This window comes from Leucopleurus acutus (genome assembly GCF_964270905.1).
Source record: "Leucopleurus acutus genome assembly, chromosome: 12".
NCBI classification, from domain to species: Eukaryota; Metazoa; Chordata; class Mammalia; order Artiodactyla; family Delphinidae; genus Leucopleurus; species Leucopleurus acutus.
This window is the reverse complement of record NC_139154.1, coordinates 59490900-59508019: the sequence shown is the minus strand read 5'-3', so window position 1 is coordinate 59508019 and position 17120 is coordinate 59490900. Positions and strand designations below refer to the sequence as shown.

The 17120-nt window shown below is 39.8% G+C and overlaps 1 protein-coding gene across 6 annotated transcripts in view; it reads left to right on the top strand.

Annotated features, from left to right (window-relative positions):
* SLC8A1 (solute carrier family 8 member A1) overlaps positions 1 to 17120 on the top strand; it is a gene marked incomplete at both ends in the record, with an annotated part of 323580 nt that overhangs the window by 236403 nt on the left and 70057 nt on the right. Inside the window, 4 exons of one of the 6 annotated variants that reach the window (XM_082851866.1) lie at positions 5484 to 5590; positions 9034 to 9054; positions 9497 to 9514; positions 13734 to 13802. In XM_082851866.1, coding sequence (XP_082707992.1) covers positions 5484 to 5590; positions 9034 to 9054; positions 9497 to 9514; positions 13734 to 13802 — 215 coding nt within the window. Of the gene's footprint in view, positions 1 to 5483; positions 5591 to 6122; positions 6227 to 9033; positions 9055 to 9496; positions 9530 to 13733; positions 13803 to 17120 lie in introns of all 6 variants that reach the window. The other 5 variants (XM_082851864.1, XM_082851867.1, XM_082851869.1 and 2 more) reach the window with 5 other exon arrangements.

Sequence of the window (17120 nt, the reverse complement as noted above, 5' to 3'; positions counted from 1 at the left end):
TTTGTAGAACTGTATTCGTGCCGAGGCCCCAGAACCAGAGACATTCATCTCACTGATCCGGAGTGTGCCGAGCCCAGGCATTTAGAGTTTTCAAAGCTGCACACATGATTCAAATATGCAGACAGTTCCAAAACATGAGCCCAATTACCACCAGCCTCTTCATTTATTATCTGTAATAGAAGAACCCTTTATCCTGTCTAGATCAGCGCTTCTCAAACTTTTGCTTGCATCCGCATCATCTGGGGATCTTGATAAAATGCAGATGCAATTTGGTGGGTCTGGGGTGGGCCCTGAGATCCCGCGTTTCTGACAAGCCTTCAGGTGAAGCCAAGGCTGCTGGTCGGTTGCTCGTATTCCTCAGAGTTGGGGAGCCCTCGTGTGTTCGTGGTGCTTTGCAGTTAATCCTAACAGGACCTTTATCGCCTCAAGGATTTGCCTTTTCATGACAGCCGTCATTGAATGTAATATGTGCTGCACTCCTTTTAAAAATAGAATTGAAAATCTATCGTTGCTCATCCAGGTGGTCTTTGTTAACATAAAGATTAAACAATAAACCTGTATATTACTTCAAAATAATGATCCAGATCTTTTAAAGTGGTCATAAAACTACTGCACAGCTGAATGAATAAGGACTGCGTGGGTCACATAATTGAAAGATGTTGGTCTTTGGAGCCAGTTACAGGAGTCTCGCTCCGTGACCTTGGAAGTTACTTAACTTCTCTGAGTCATTGTTTCCTCTGAATTGTACAAGTTGTAGAAGTCGCTTCCAGGGCTGCTCTGAAGATTGATCGGCGAACTAAAAAATGCAAAATGCCCATCAGTCCATTGACCCCTGAGTACGCCTAAAAAGAGGCTAAATCTTAAAAATCAAATAAATTTTAAAAGAGACATTGTAGCATCTACAGGTGTGAAATCCTCACTAAAATCTCTTTTATTTTATGAGGACTTAGAAAGAGTCTCTTCTTTTTCATCCTCCACCTCTTTTCCTCACATCTCCCAATATCAAGAGCGGTCTTAGGGAAAAGAAACCACAGAAGGACTAATTGAGGCTGAAATTTGAAGAGACTGATAGGACTTTGGCTTAGTAATGAGAGATTAGAATGTATTTTTGAAGAGATTTTCTTTTTTAGCTCCCACTAGTAACACCATGTCTTTCTCTTCTTTCTCACAGTTTACCTGAGTCGCCACCTGATATAAGAACTCCTTACTAGAATGTTTGAAGATGTTTGGTCCTTTGAGACCCATCAGATAAGAGAGAGACTTGGAAATAAAGTATAGATGTGGGCTTAGTACCATCAAAGGAAAGGCACTGCAAAAATCAAAAGGAACAACCTGTATTTTTCCACTAAATAAATTGATCTTTCTTAACCAAATGCTTTTTCTTTTCCTAGAAGTGGATCCAAAATGTATATCCATAAAAATTTTGGCCATCCTGACAAATTATTTAATGTTTTCATGTTATCATGAGATTTGTAACCCGTTGCTAGTTTCTAGGAAACATAATTGTTGTAGTATACTCTTCAACTTTAAAGTGATGTAAAAAAGATCAAGTGAGAAATTCTCCTTACCTTCTTCATCATAATTACGGTAGCTGAAAATTGCATGACACAGTTTCCTATCTGTTCCTTATCAGTGTAATAATAGTGCAGGGGTTGTTGTTAGATGAAGGGCTGGGTCTGCCTGACTATTCCAATCTTGTTTTGGTTAACCTGTTAATTTAAAGAAATAACAACGCTACTGTATTGCACAGGGAACTATACTCAATATCTTGTAATAACCTATAATGGAAAAGAATCTGAAAAAGAACATGTTTATATATATATGTATATATACACACACATATATATATAAGGATCCGAAAAGGAATATATATATGTATAACTGAATCACTTTGCTGTACACTTGAAACTAACACAACATTGTAAATTAACTATACTTCAGTTAAAAAAAAAGAAAGAACAACAGCTATCTGACTGCTTCCCATTGGTAAATGGAAGCAAAGTACAACACAACATGAATCTGTGTTCTCAGAGAGAGGGAGTCTTTGGGACAGTGCAAAAGCCCTGTGAATGTGGGAATCGGTGTGGCAATGGGGGGCAAACTGGAGGACCTTTAAGATCCCTTCAGTCCTTGAGATATAATTTCCACTGCAGAACTGTGACGAACAGAGAGGTATACTTCTGCTGATTATCAAGCTAGTGGAACTGGGTTCTTCACCAGATAAACGCCATCTCCTGTAACATCCCCAGTGATGGCAGAAGCAATGACAGTCCCTTTCCTGTATTAGTTAGGCTCTGGAAAGTGAGCAAAAGACATCGCAAGGATATGATCCTTTAAAATTTATATAGGTTAATTTCACCCTCTCCACCTTTGTTGAGGGTAGGAATAGTTCTGTTCTGAAGCAAAAAGTGAACATTACCAGTCCCTTCTGATTTTTGCCTCTTGATTCAGAGGGCTAATTCATAATGATTGACTTTATCTTGCCTCTTTAAATTGACTGAATTGTCCTTTAATAATCAAGTTTCCTATTAATAGCTTTACTGTGCAAGAGAAGCAAACTCAATATATAATTTAATGGCTCCTCCTGTCAAGGGCACTACTGATTGTATTACTAATGATTTTGAAATAATATGCCATTATGCAAATCCCATTCATTTTAGGCATCTTTGCCAAGTACCTACGGAGGTACTGTTTCCTTTCCCTTCGTAAGTTGAATTTCCAGTGTCATAGTTATCCAGTACTGAAACGTTTTCGAAGGATTATGATCCCAGTGAATAGCGATAGTCTACTGATAAATTTTATGTGCTTATTTTATTATACAAACAAATTGGGTGGGACCCTATATTTCTCACGTTCATCAGCTACTCAGAGTGTAGAAAATAAACCTATCATAGCAATAGCAGATTAAATTCACCAAGGATAAGAAACACTATGTTATTTGGGTTTTTCTATTTATTTGTGAATAAGTGGTCATGTTGCCCTTTGGGAATGAAACTGGGAGCCTTTCCTAAACAAATGCTTGTCCTATTAGCAAGACTACTACAACCATCTATTTCTACAATCTAATAAAATATGAGATGTGAGATAGATTGGAAGTACAAGATGGAAAAAGATAAGTCAAATGTTTTCAAGTAATATATGCAAGAGCATTGCAACATGTACCCTACCATGAAGTGCCTTGATTATGAATTTGGGGCCACTGGGGCCAGAAGACGATAGCAGGGCCCTTCTAATGCCCACCAATGTTTTCCCACTCGTGGTCATATTATGCTGGTGACTTTAGCAGAGAGGTACAAGTATAATTTATGATTACAAGGCAGTAAGATGGAAATTAATACCTAAAACACATAAGTTGCATGACAAAGAGGGTAGACGTTTGGCAGGTTTCTGAAGAGTAAATTTGGTCTCACTTATAACATCAATTTCAGTTCTGAAATTAAAAACACACATATCATTTCTTACATCTTCTTGCGCTTTCTCTAACATTTTGTGTTCCTTGGATATGGAGGAATGATCAGATATCCTGGTGTAGTCAGGGCAGGCTGTACGTATATATACAGCCTGCCCTGACTACACCAGGGTACTTATATATATATGTATATATAAAGTAAATGGGTGAATTCCAGAAAAATAGTTCTAGAAGTTAGACAGGAACTGTTCACTATACACATGTGGTTGGACTTTTGTCGTACTGTTGGTAGTTTTGTAAGTATCTAATTGCTCTTAAAAAATGATTATTGCTTTAGTCATTGACAGCTACTCATCTGGCCTTTGAGGACAGAGCTGAGATAGAAAGGCACCGTCATGCGCTCCAACTCCTTAGTAGTGAGAAATGGGGATGTGAGCGCTATGGGGGATGTTCTTTAGCTGAGGAGCAGCGAGGAGGTTATGAGGCTCCCCAAAATCAGAAGCAATCATTTGATCTCACTTAGCATTAGGGGCTGGGAAATTCAGAGAATCAAAAGCAACTTCTACCTTTATTCTCCTTCATACAAGAAAAGAAGACTGGTGCTCTTTGGCTTGCATAGGTCTAAATGAAACTTGAGGGCTTTGATCAATATTGAAAAAAAGAGGTTATAGACTAATTTCCTTCCAGAAGACCTAGAAAATTCCACCAAAACTAAATAATGTCCATGACATTAAAGCTGTGTGTCTTTATGAAGTCATTGTTTTAAAACCTTTAGTCAGGGCTTCCCTGGTGGCGCAGTGGTTGAGAGTCCACCTGCCGATGCAGGGGACGCGGGTTCGTGCCCTGGTTGGGGAGGATCCCACATGCCGCGGAGCGGCTGGACCCGTGAGCCATGGCCGCTGAGCCTGCACGTCCGGAGCCTGTGCTCGCAACGGGAGAGGCCACAACAGTGAGAGGCCCAGGTACTGCAAAAAAAAAAAAAAACAAAAAACCTTTAGTCAGAAATGTTCTTGGCCAATGGTACTGAACAAAAAGAATATTTTCAAGGACAAACAAGTGTTTGGGGGCTCTGAATAAGTTGTAATACATGAAGTGATTAAGCCCTCATTAATTAGAAGGTAACATTAAATTTCTTTTCAGAGTCATCAGGTCTTGTGGGGAGTTGAGATTTGCATAATATTTGCATTTTTCCTCCCTACCTGTCAATCACAACCACAGGATAAGGCAAGAAGCTCTAAAGGATGGATTACAGGAAGAATTCTTAATGAAATGCCTTGGTGTATCGGTGGAGTTTGAAAGTAGGGTAGAGTGTATTTTGTCAAAGTTGAAGGTCAGCTTTGGGAGGGAAGAAAATAACTAGAACATCATGACTCCCCACCCCCACCTCAGGAGGCTTCCATCTTTAGAAAGACAAACAAAACATGAACAACTTCCCCTTGTGATCTAGGTGGAAAATCTGACTCACCTGAAAAAGAGTTTGAGTCTAGGACATTGGGTGGGGTAAGATAAAAGACTTTTATTTTATTTTGTGATGCTCTTATGCATTTATTATTTTAATAAAATGTTATGGTAAAAATGTTATGTTTGGAAATACAGTAAAGCAGAATGAAGGCCCCCAAAAATGACCCTTATGCCTGTTACTCAGATATAACCTCTGTTCATATTTTGATGTGGTTTACTGATTTGTTTCAAAGGGTTGAATTCCAGAGCACAGCTCAGACAATCCTGTGGTTAAGGCATTTACTAAATAAATCTATTTTTCTTTTCTTATTATTGTGATCTATGTTTTTCTGCTTCCCATGACGATGATAAACCTAGTAGTAGTATGAATGCTGTATTTTGGCTGAAACAATTCTGTGGTCCTGGGCAGGGCAGCTGTGCATTGGGTGACCTTTCCACTCTCTCAGACCCATCCCACACCCATTCTGGAAGGACAGTCTCACGGTCCAGAAGTTTCTCAGTGGCCGTTTGTCTGGAAGTGCCACTCGTTAACCTTGCTTTCCTCTTCTCTGTGTTCCTTCTCTCCTATTTCCTATTCCCCTTGTTCGTCAATTTCTATTCTTCTCTGTTTCAGCAAAACAATATCAGTCAAGGTAATTGATGATGAGGAGTATGAGAAAAACAAGACCTTCCTCCTTGAGATTGGCGAGCCCCGCTTGGTGGAGATGAGTGAGAAGAAAGGTGGGGGAACTGCTCCAGGGCTGAGCCCAACAGCTTCTGCTGGCCTGTGCCACCCCTGGATGCCTGCACTCTCCAGAACGTGACTTACAGTGCACACATCCCTCCACCTATGTAACGGGGCATAGATCTCCTCTGGGGCCACAGGGAGCCCAGCCTGGAGCTCCAGCAGCCAGTTTGGGCCACTCTGCACATGGCAGTCTGAGCTACTCATTGTCAGTGCAGTCAAGCCTGGGAAAGTTGGTGCTGATGCTTCCTGCACCCACATGAAGCCGACTTTCTGATTTCTCTTCCTCATTTGGGATACCTCCTGACTGCTCATTGAAGCAGGAAGAATTTGTAAAAATGATGCATTGGCAGAGGAAACTTAACGGGGCCAGCTGAGAGTACCTGGATGCCCTTTTACATACTCCTGGAGGTCCATGTGTGGCCAGTTCTCCTTCCATAACATCACAGTAACATGCTGCTTGGTGAACACCTAGCATGAGCGTGTGACTCCAACCATTTGTTTTGCCTTTGTCTTGTGTTCCCACAGGAAGATCATTACCATTAGAATATTTGACCGTGAGGAATATGAGAAAGAGTGCAGTTTCTCCCTTGTGCTTGAGGAACCAAAATGGATAAGAAGAGGAATGAAAGGTGTGAGAGTATACAAAGACATACCAGCGAGAAATTGTACTCTTCTCTCTGTGTCTCCTACTCTCACATTTAACTCTCTCCTCTTCCTCGGCTTCCAAGTACTATACTTCCTCTCCTTTGAAGCTTTAGCCATTTCATTTTCCTGCCCATATTCACAAATGCACCAAACAATGTCCCTTTTCTTCAGAAAATGCCAGCTCACCTTGATTGATACCAGATTCCAGAAATACTGGAAGAGATTTCTGTAATTCAGAAGGGATGACATAAAAGAATGATTTCTGGGTTTAGTTTTTCACTATTCGGGAATCATTCTAAAATTTGATTCTAGCTATTAAATATCCCCTAAAATGTTAGTGATGGAGACTACTTAATGCCTGTTAGTCATGGTAGATGGGTCTAATGGCAACTAATAGGAAATTTCAGAGGAATTCAATAATTAGTCTAATTTAGAGAAGCCAGTTTTCAAAAAAAAAAAAAAAAAACAAACTTAGAACAAAGATCCTTAAAGAGTAGTGGCATTAATATCCTAGTGTTCATTTCATATCATCAGATATGATATTTAAAAGAGACCATATGTATGAAACCATGGTCATATCAATTTAGTAGGAAGGATATGGTAGTTTAGTAAGAACTTAGCCCTTACTTAAAGCCGTTCCTGTCTTATGCTTCAAAATCTTTTGATTCTTGTAGAATTGACACATTTCTAACATATAGAATCTTTTTCTAAAAATAAACAGTGGTATCCTTATAATTAGATTTTTGTGTTGATTTGTGTTTATATTTTTGAAACTATTTGAAGAAAGAAGCCATATTTTTTGCTATCTTTGATTTTATATCTATTTTATATGGCCTATAGTTGAGAAGGAAGGACAGGAATTTTATATCAGCTTTAAAAATAGTTTTTTTATTCTGAATTATTCCGAGGGCGTCCCATAATTACCCTCTAATAGTGGTCATTTTATTTTGTTTGTTTGTTTTTGTTTTTTGCGGTACGCGGGCCTCTCACTGCTGTGGCCTCTCCCGTTGCGGAGCACAGGCTCTGGACGCGCAGGCTCAGCGGCCATGGCTCACGGGCCCAGCTGCTCCGCGGCATGTGGGATCCTCCCGGACCGGGGCACGAACCCGTGTCCCCTGCACCGACAGGTGGACTCCCAACCACTGCGCCACCAGGGAAGCCCTAGTGGTCATTTTAAAAGCAATGGTATACACTTAATTATATATATATAAAATGAGCATAGTACCTATTAATAGCTCTTATTAATTGCATTTAAACCATTGATGAAGGCAGTATAGATGATTAGGTGACCACTTTGCAAGAAATGTAAACTTTTACATGTAAAGAAAAAAATCAAATACAAAGGACTAATTCCTATACAGACCCAACATTTGGGGGAATTTAACTAATCCCACTTTTGTAAGAACTCACTGGCCTCAGAGTCCATCAGAAAACAAACAAAAACGAAGTTGTCCTGACTTAATCATGTTCAAAAAGGTAACAGGAGCCTTTGGAATGATGGAGAAAGGAGCACTGGGGACCCATTTTAATGCAGCCTATTTAATATGCTCCACAGACAGCAGGCGGAAGAAAAAGACACTAGAAAACTGTGCCGATTTCTTACAAAGATGGGATCAAAAATGCCTCATTAACATACAGGAAAAAGCACTTACTTCTGAATGCAGTCCTCCAAAGGACTGCCTTTCCTCTCAAGGAAGAGCATCTTGAATACAGCTCTTTCAATTGTCATTTTGGTAAAATATGCCTTCATATAAAAGCAAATTAAAATTCCTTGATAGCACTATTTGCTTTTGACACCCAACAAGTGGATCTGTGTCACCATAAATAAAATTACTAACTTGTTTTTATAAAGTATCCTCTAATGCCACTACCAGTAGAGAGAAAACTGGTCCTGAAAAGGTAATTGTAACTTTCCCATCTACAACTCTAGAAGTAATTTATTTGATACATTTAGTCAGGTAGCTTTCACCAGAATAAAGTGCTACAGCTATAGTCTGGGTTTAAAGCACAAAACCTGAAAGACAAATTATGTATGTCAGGCCCCACACCCCACCTCCGCTGCCCCAGGCCTTCCCTCCCTGTCTTGTCAGTTTCTGTGGAATTATGTGTCCACAAGAAGCTATCTGGTTGTCAGATTATACCATGCAGGTCATAGATAAGCACACACGAATAAGCACTGATTCCTGGGACGCAGATTTTGAGGATTTAAAAAACATAAGCATTCCCTGCTGACCAAAATATCATGCAAATAGAACCTCCAGCGAGAGAACTTCATCTTGGGCCAAAGTCTCCTTATGGGCGGGGCGGCCAAAATGGAATTTCCTAAGATGTTTTCTCTGTTTCCATTGAAAGGTACAATCCCTGAGATCCTGGATGCTTTAAGACTTCCATATGTTGAATTCGCTAACTGCCAGACACTTATTTCAAGAGGAAGGCTCACTCAAATAAGGTTTAGGATTAACTTCATAAAATATTTCTACTATATTTGGCAAACTAGATGTATAGACTGTGTGTAAACATATGGTAGAAATGTTTTCTTAAATGTCAAGAAATAATATATAAAGTGAATTGTTTATATATATAGAATCAGTCACACACGTTTGCAGAAATCAGTTCTGGGATCATCTGGAAATACTCCCAATGCCACATTAACTTGGCGTGCACCAATTTTTTAGTAGCAGCTCCCTACCACTGTAATCAGATCTGCCTGGATTTCTTTCTGCTGATATTCCTCTTTCATTATTCATCTGGTCTCTTATTCTGTGTTTGTCTTTGTCTGTTTCCTTCACAGCCCTGTTATTGAATGAGCTTGGTAAGCATTTCATTTCTTGCATTTCCTTTCCATTTTTCTAGGTTATTTTCCATTTCTGTCAGGTGCTACAGTAGCTTTCTGACTTATTTTTTATTTCTGCTGATTTATTAGCAAGATTGTTGTTTAGAGCCATTGGCCTCATAATTTTGTGAAGGTTGGGTAGTTTACATTCTGCTTTGGGTTCAGTACGACCTTTTACAAAATCAGTGCTTTCTTAGGTATGCACAAGAATTAAATTTGTACACTAAAGCTCATAGTCTTAAAAGATTGATTAGCGATTAAGTCATGAATGGATGTTTTCATATTTTTCTTAATTGTATATACAATTTGGCAAGTTTTTGTACTTTGGACAGGCTGTCAGGCGGTCTGATGTCACTGGTATTTGTGAGTTAGAGTGTAAATGAAATGAATTGTAACATTTCTTTCTTTCTTTCTTTTTTAGGTGGCTTCACAATAACAGGTATGAATTTTTTAAGTCTAATGAACCAAATTTTATTTTGTACCGTGTGTTGTTTACATTTTTAAAAATTATTTCTCATTTTTATTTCCTTTTAATGAAGGAAAATACCTGTACGGTAAGACAATTTTTTAATGTTCTTCATTTTCCCCCAAATACCCTTAATTATCAAACAAAAACCACGTCTTACGTGCCCTGCATTAACATTTAGCTGTGACACGTGGTGTGCTTTTGCTGAGTTTACACATTTAACATCTTACACATTAACAAGGTGTATGCTGTGTTTACTTATAAGCAGATTTGTGGGGAGAACCTGTAATTGGTCATATTTTGACACTGATCAATTTACAGATGTTCTCATAGCACTGATGATGTGAGTGTACCTTGCTAGATGCTCCAGAGAGCACCAGAATAAATAAAACGATGGCTAGTCTCAAGGAAACAGAGGAGCTGACATACAAGCCCACTCCATGGCCCAAGCTCAGGGTCCTAATCACAGATAATGCCCTACTGGGAGAAGATAAAGCATGCCTCCCCCTCATCCCACCACACCAATCTGCGAAGTTTTAGCATTCTTAACATGGTGATGAGTACTATGTCTGCCACGTGCAGTGGATTACAAAGTGCTCTGTAAAAACTCAAAATGTCAGTCAAAAAGTTTAAAACCCTTAATTTCATAATGGTACCCAGCCGCTGTTGATTGCATTTTTTAGCCAGCACGACTCTAAAGCTATTTCCTTACATAGAGAAGAAAGATATTTCCTTACAGCATCCTCTCTTTTGACCCTAAATATTTTCTCACCCTTTCAGAATCATCTATGTAGATTTAGAGAGGGAGGTACATATCAAATGGTAGGCCTGATTTGTCTGAAGCTGCAGGTTGAAGATGTCCTTAAAGGCCATCCTAATGGCCGTGGCATTTTCCAATATAATTATGCAGATATCTATATTCTAATTATTTTTTTCTGAAACCAGATAGCTAAACAAAATATTTAGAAAGGAAATATTTTCCAATATTCTAAGTTTGAAAATGTTATGGTGTGGGGTGGCGTTAACTTAAACCACCATCAGTGTAAATTCATGATCAAGAAGTTTCAACATGATTCCGTCCAAAGCGGAACTTTCTGAACGCGTCCAATTTCACATGGGCTATTGCCCTCCACTTCTTCTCTCCAGACACGGCATTTAATGACAAAATGATTCATAGCCTCTCGGAGACATAGAAATTGAAAAGGATAAAAATGTTAAATAGAACGTGTGCTCATAGAGGATTTCTTAAACCTGATTCACCTGACACTCTCCTAGGTCAAGTCTTCCAAATTCTGCGCTGCCAAATATGCTATTTTTGAATCCGAGTGAAGGAATTTACATTTACTTTTAAAACTTTAATCTTCCTTTTTGCATCCCATCATTTTAACTTATTGAAATCTTTTTGGAAATATTCTGATTCTATCACCCAGTAAGTTAATGATCCTTGTGAGCTTTAAGGAAGGTAGAAATTTGGCAAGCCAGTCTTCATGGCTTCCTTGAAGTAATTTAAAAAAAAAAGTCACCCATTTGAGGAATAGTATAGTATCTACAGCTCCCTCAGCCCTATGCAGCCTGATAATGAGACCTTAACTAAAAACCTTTAGTGGTAGAATGCCTTGTTAAAACGCATTTATGTGTTTGGATAGCTTCCTGTTTTATCATTGAATATGTCAGGAGTTTGCTTTTAGGGCCTTCCTTCCATTGAAACATCTTCCTTTTTAGTAACTAGGTAATGGGACCCTAATTTTCTTTTCTCAGAAATTGTTCGTATCAAGTTCTAGAATACCCCACCAGTAACGTCCAACATTTTCTGTCTCGGACACATCACGCATCCAAGAGGACAGAATCACTTCTTTCAAAGGTTTTCTATTACTTCATGTACTTCATTAAGCTCTTTCTTATAGCTTGAACCTTAATCTTCAATAGCAATTTTTCTGTTTTACCTCCTCTTCCCAAAACCTGAAATTGATGCAGTTAAAATGAGAGAAAGTTGCAGAACCCTCTGGGAATTTCCACATTGGCCTGTTCCTCTCACTTTACATGATCCTTCTTCTCCGGAACCAGGCCAGAATGCCTGGGATCCACTCTCTATAGATGCCTCTGGGGAAAGTTCTAAAATTTAGGTCTACACAGTGAAAACCAGCTGGAAGGCCTGGAGAACTTTTCTTTGAAGTCACTTTGAGGCTTTGAAGTCAACGCTTTGAGACGCAGGGGCAGTAAAGGAAAATTAATCTAACTCTTGGACTTTGCCTGCAGCTTTTATGCAGTCTTGTGCAGCTAAGTGTGAAAATCTAAAGTTGAAGCAGGATATATGGAAATTGAAAAAGTCATTTGGTCCACAACCCAGTACCTCTATTTCAGAGGTGTCATTAGTGATGGACATTAAATGCTGGAGGTGCTTTTGGAATTTGCAAATCTTCACCTGTTGCTCTCAGACTTTGCCTCATTGAAAGGCCCTTGTTGGGACCTGTGATGTAATTCCCCCTTGACCCTCCAGGCACATAACATGATAACCCCCTATACATTATAGCTCATTCGAATTTGGAAAGTATTTCTTATTCATTATATCATTTAATCCTCAACCTTATGGAATAAGATCTTTTGTTCTCATTTATAGGAGAAGAAATGAAGGTTCAAAGGTGATCAATCTACTCCAGTCATCCAGCCAGGGCTCAGAGCCTGGCCCCCTAACTTTAAGTCCAAGGCCACGTGATGACTACCTTAACCCAGCACTTTTAGTTCCTTTCTCCCAACTTGTATATTCCTACCTGCATCTCAATCCCTTTTCGATCCAAAGCCTCGCTATGTCTCTGAAATGCCATCAGTATGAATTCCAGTCAAATGAAAAATGAGGAGGACCCCAAAAGGGGGAAACTAGAGTACATTAATTTGGATATTTTTAACAAAATGAAGCATTCTGGCTCAATTTGGAAAAATAGAGGCATGTTTCTGTCCCCAAACAGGCAGCAAAAAAGTTCCCTAATTAATTAAAAGTATGTAACAGTCAGTATACCTTTTGAAAAGTTACTCTTCCCGGGGCTTCCCTGGTGGCGCAGTGGTTGAGAGTCCGCCTGCCGATGCAGGGCACACGGGTTCGTGCCCCGGTCTGGGAAGATCCCACATGCCGCGGAGCAGCTGGGCCCGTGAGCCATGGCCGCTGAGCCTGCGCGTCCGGAGCCTGTGCTCTGCAGCGGGAGAGGCCACAGCAGTGAGAGGCCCGCGTACCGCAAAAAAAAAAAAATAATAATAATAATAAATAAATAAAAGTTACTCTTCCAATCATATTACGCTCATCACGTGAGTCTTCATAACGCACGTGGCTTTTTAAGGAAGCCAAGCTATGAAAATTCCGACAGTTAAACACACTTTAGTCACTCCAGTAGATAGGTTAGAGAAACAAATCCCCTTCAAGTTTGCCTTCATTGTACAATTGAGAAAACTGAATCCCAGAGAAAAGAAACACCTTTTGCCCAAGTTTAGATGGAAAGCATGTGGCAGAATTTGCAGTCCCAGTCTCATGATTCCAGGTCAGTTCCGGGATCTCTTGGTAGAAGCGAAAAGCAGGTAGTCAGTTGAACCAGGAGTTTCATGAAAACCCTAAACTAGGTAATCCAGCCAGTCACTGTGACAACGGTGAACCCTTGTAAAACCTGCCAGTGCGTACAACCTTCTCCCATTCAGACTGCCAAGGAAACAAATAAGCATGTTCCCTGGTGTTATGTTGCTTGACCCTCACACAGACCTGTGATATGGACAGAGCAGGCACTATTATCTCCATTTCACACATGGGGTAACTGGAGAAATGGCCTACTTAAGGCCATGTTGTTGGCACCACGAGGCTACCTGTCATCACACCGAGTGCTTTTCATTGTTCCGTGATGCCTCTGGAAGCAGGAACTTGACGGGCATGGAACTCCATCTCAGACACCTGCAGGAATCTGGCTGCAACCCTACTGTGGGGTGTGTGCTTTATTCACACAATCTGATTGGACTCCTAGAACACCTGCCCCGTTTATTTACTTGCTCACTTCTTCAACCTACATAACAGTGACCGCTGACCACTCAGTCCCCAAACTAACATTGCTTGCACTGGGTGCATCTGGGCGTGACATTCAGCTTACTAATTCCACAAAGCTCTTCTGGCAAACCAGTGCAATCCAGTCTGCTGACTTTCTGCCTGTCCTTTTGCCAGGCCAACCTGTCTTCAGGAAAGTTCATGCTAGAGAACATCCGATCCCCTCTACTATAATCACCATCGCAGGTACTCATTTCATCACGGTCCTTGAAAACCACAGTTTAATTGCCTTCAGGGGTTCTTTCGGTCTTTCGACATTAAAGTGACACAGTTCACCCCCATTACCTCTAAAGCATTGCTACACAATGCCGTGGCTTCTCTGCAGTTGGGGGTATGATGAGTCAGCAACAAGACACCACATCGGCCCAGGACGGGATGCATGGTGGAGGGGGAAGCATGGACCTACAGAGAAGATTGAGTCCAATAGCCTCTCAAGTTTCAGTATACTCCAGATTTCTTGCAAATCTCGCTTCTTCAACATGGGTCTTTCATTGCAAATGTCATGAAATGTCTTTAAAAGCAAGCTGTCTCTCTTCCCAGAATCTGCCTTTCCTTCCGCCAGGCAACATGATGTTAGCCAAATATGCACAGATGACAGTACATCTGTGGGGTTTCTCCAGAGGGGAACATTGACAGGGTGACTAAAGGATGACAAAGCTATCCCAGATCGACTGTAGGATTAGAGCCCGGGTGTGAGCCCCTTGCCTTAATTTTCCAAGCTCTGGATAAGGACACGGATACTCACTCTTCAGTTGTCACCATCGCCCATCACTGGTATGGCTGCACAAACACTTCTGCCTGCTGCAGTAAGACTTTGCTCGTTCTCGCATCCCACACCCCCATTCAGTAATCATGCAGCCCTGACTGCAGAGTTGTTCCAGAATATTCCTCATGGAAATAAAGTACCAGTCTCTTTAGGTTCTAATCAAACAGACCAGCCAGGTGCTGAAAAAGAGATCTCCGCTCTCAGACCTGTCAACACAGATCTGAGTGAAGGATTAAAATAACCACAAGCAAATTGTCCCACCACTGGCCTTGTACCCATTTCCAAATTTTACATTGTTTGTTGAGACAAAAAATTGCAAATGCATTCAAGAATATCCACAGTAGCTCCTCGGGTGCAGATCTCCACGTGGGTTGTATTGTTTTCTAATAGAGATTCGTGTTCTCAGCCCTTCACCTCTTACAGTGATGCGGCTTCCAAATGCAGCCTGATCAAGAAAGCATTAACAGCAGCTTTTTCATGATTCTGCTTTTCCCAGATCCCTGGTACCTATTAGCTATTGTGATGTGTCATTTGCAAAATCAGTTACTCAGGGGAAGGGAGGACCCCTACCAATGATTTCATCACAGGATTGTTTTCTGTCCTGTCAATACTGATTTTAACCATGGCCGTTAATTATGCATTTGATCTTTAAGTTGGGTTGGTTGGTTAAGACCATGATGTTATATAATTTATTATCAACTTCTCAATAAAATATGATGAGTTTAAAAATATGTACATATATATGTACATATACAGATAAACAGGATTACATAGAGAATTTCCTCTACCTGAGAAGCAGAACTAAAAGCACAGCATATGCATAAATAAGGAAATGAAACTGACTTGGCCACAGTAAAATGAACTGCATTTGATCCAGCACTCAAAGTGAAAAAAAAATAGGTGATCAAAAAAAAATGTGCCGTTAAACGATTTCCCTATTCAATAAAAGATACCTAAAGAGAAGACACTTTAAAAAAATAAGCTTAGCTCTCTTCTTTGCCAGTTTCAAAAATCTGGATCACAAATACTAATTTATCTGTATCATTATAGAGCAATAGAAGGATTTATCCAGCTGTCTTCTCTCAGTTACATATAAGTATAATTATCTCTTAAATGTTCACGATGTTTATTAAGTGAAAATATCCCTGACCCTACCATGACACTAGGCCTTTGTGCTTTGACTTCTTTCTGCCTGGAATGCCCCTCCTTCCTCTATTACCTCCTAGCCAGCCTTCCCACCACCTTCACCTGGCAAGCTCCTATACATGCTTCAAGGCCAATTTCAAATATCTCCTCTTTCCTGAAGCCTTCCCTGACTCCTTTGGTCAGAGGGAGCTACTCCCTGACCCTGGACCTTCAGCCCCTACCTTGCTGTACTAGAAGTTGTCCCATCCATATGCCTCACTTCCCACTAGACCATGAGCTCCTGGAAAAAGAGGCGGGGTGGGAGGGGCCTCAGTATGCTGACATAGTGTAGGAGTGCAATGACGTGTGAAATGAACAAATGGTCTTTACTATATGCATAGAGCAAAGAAGAGGCTTGTCTAACAGTGAGTTGGACAGTCACATGACAAATACTTATTGGACACCTACTACTTTCCATACATAGTAATAGGCTCTGAGGGATGTGAGGAAAATCCAAAGAGCAATGACACATATTGTTCTATCTTGGTAAGTTTACACGTTGGATATCTGTATGTAAAGGTAGTTTAAATATTAAAAAGTAGTATATTAGAAGTGTCCACGTTTAATATGTACACACAACAAATATTCAGAATTAATTTAAAGTTAGAGTGGTCATTCCTAAATAGGTCAATTGAGGGATATTTCATGCGAGAAGAGGTAGGGTTTTGAAAGGTAAGTAGGATTTAGCTAGATGAAAATGGGGAAGGTTTTCCAGATGGGTAGACAGTGGAATAAAGTGTGGCATTAAATTCAAGTCTAGCTTGGAGCAAGAATGTAGAAAGTGATAGAAACAAGGTTCCTGCTTTTCTTTAGGTTAGTATAAAATCTGTTTAAATATTAATTCCTAAAATTTTGTTCTTTCGCATACCTCTTTTACAATATTTCCTTAGGCCGCATACCAACTATGCTATTATTTACTTCATGCAATTTTTTGCCTCATGTTTTTACTTCACTCGATTTGTTTAAAAAAAAAAAAACTTTAAGTTACTAACACTAATAGAAAGCTAGTATTTATCACGTAGAGAAAGAGAGGTTAAAATTTTTAGAATGAAAAAAGTTATTACTTCTAGCTCAATGCAGTCAAATGCTCTATGCCTGAGAGCTATTTTCTCTTTCGTAAATGGTAGAAACCCTAATGTCAAGAACTAGTTACAGACCTGACAGCACCAAACTTCTTCATCATAAGGACTGAAGGAGGATTAAAAAGGGAATAACCTTTTCACTCACTATGTGACTTGATTTCATTTACTACCATGTCCGTTCATTTAATTCCATGTTCCAAATCATTTCATTTTGCGAAATGCGGCTTTCAACAATGCCACCGCATCACCTTTCTTTCATCATTTCTCTATTTTTTTTTACCTAAATTGACTTGAATCCCATTAAAAGCAACTTCCCATTTATAAGTAAACTATTAAAAGGGGGACATAATAAATATTCTCCCCCAAATGGCTTTGTAATTCAAATTAAAATCTAAGTTGTAATAGTTTTTCTTCTGGAAAAATAATTCTTATTTGACTAAGTCTCCAAAATGTCCCATGTTCAGCCAGGGT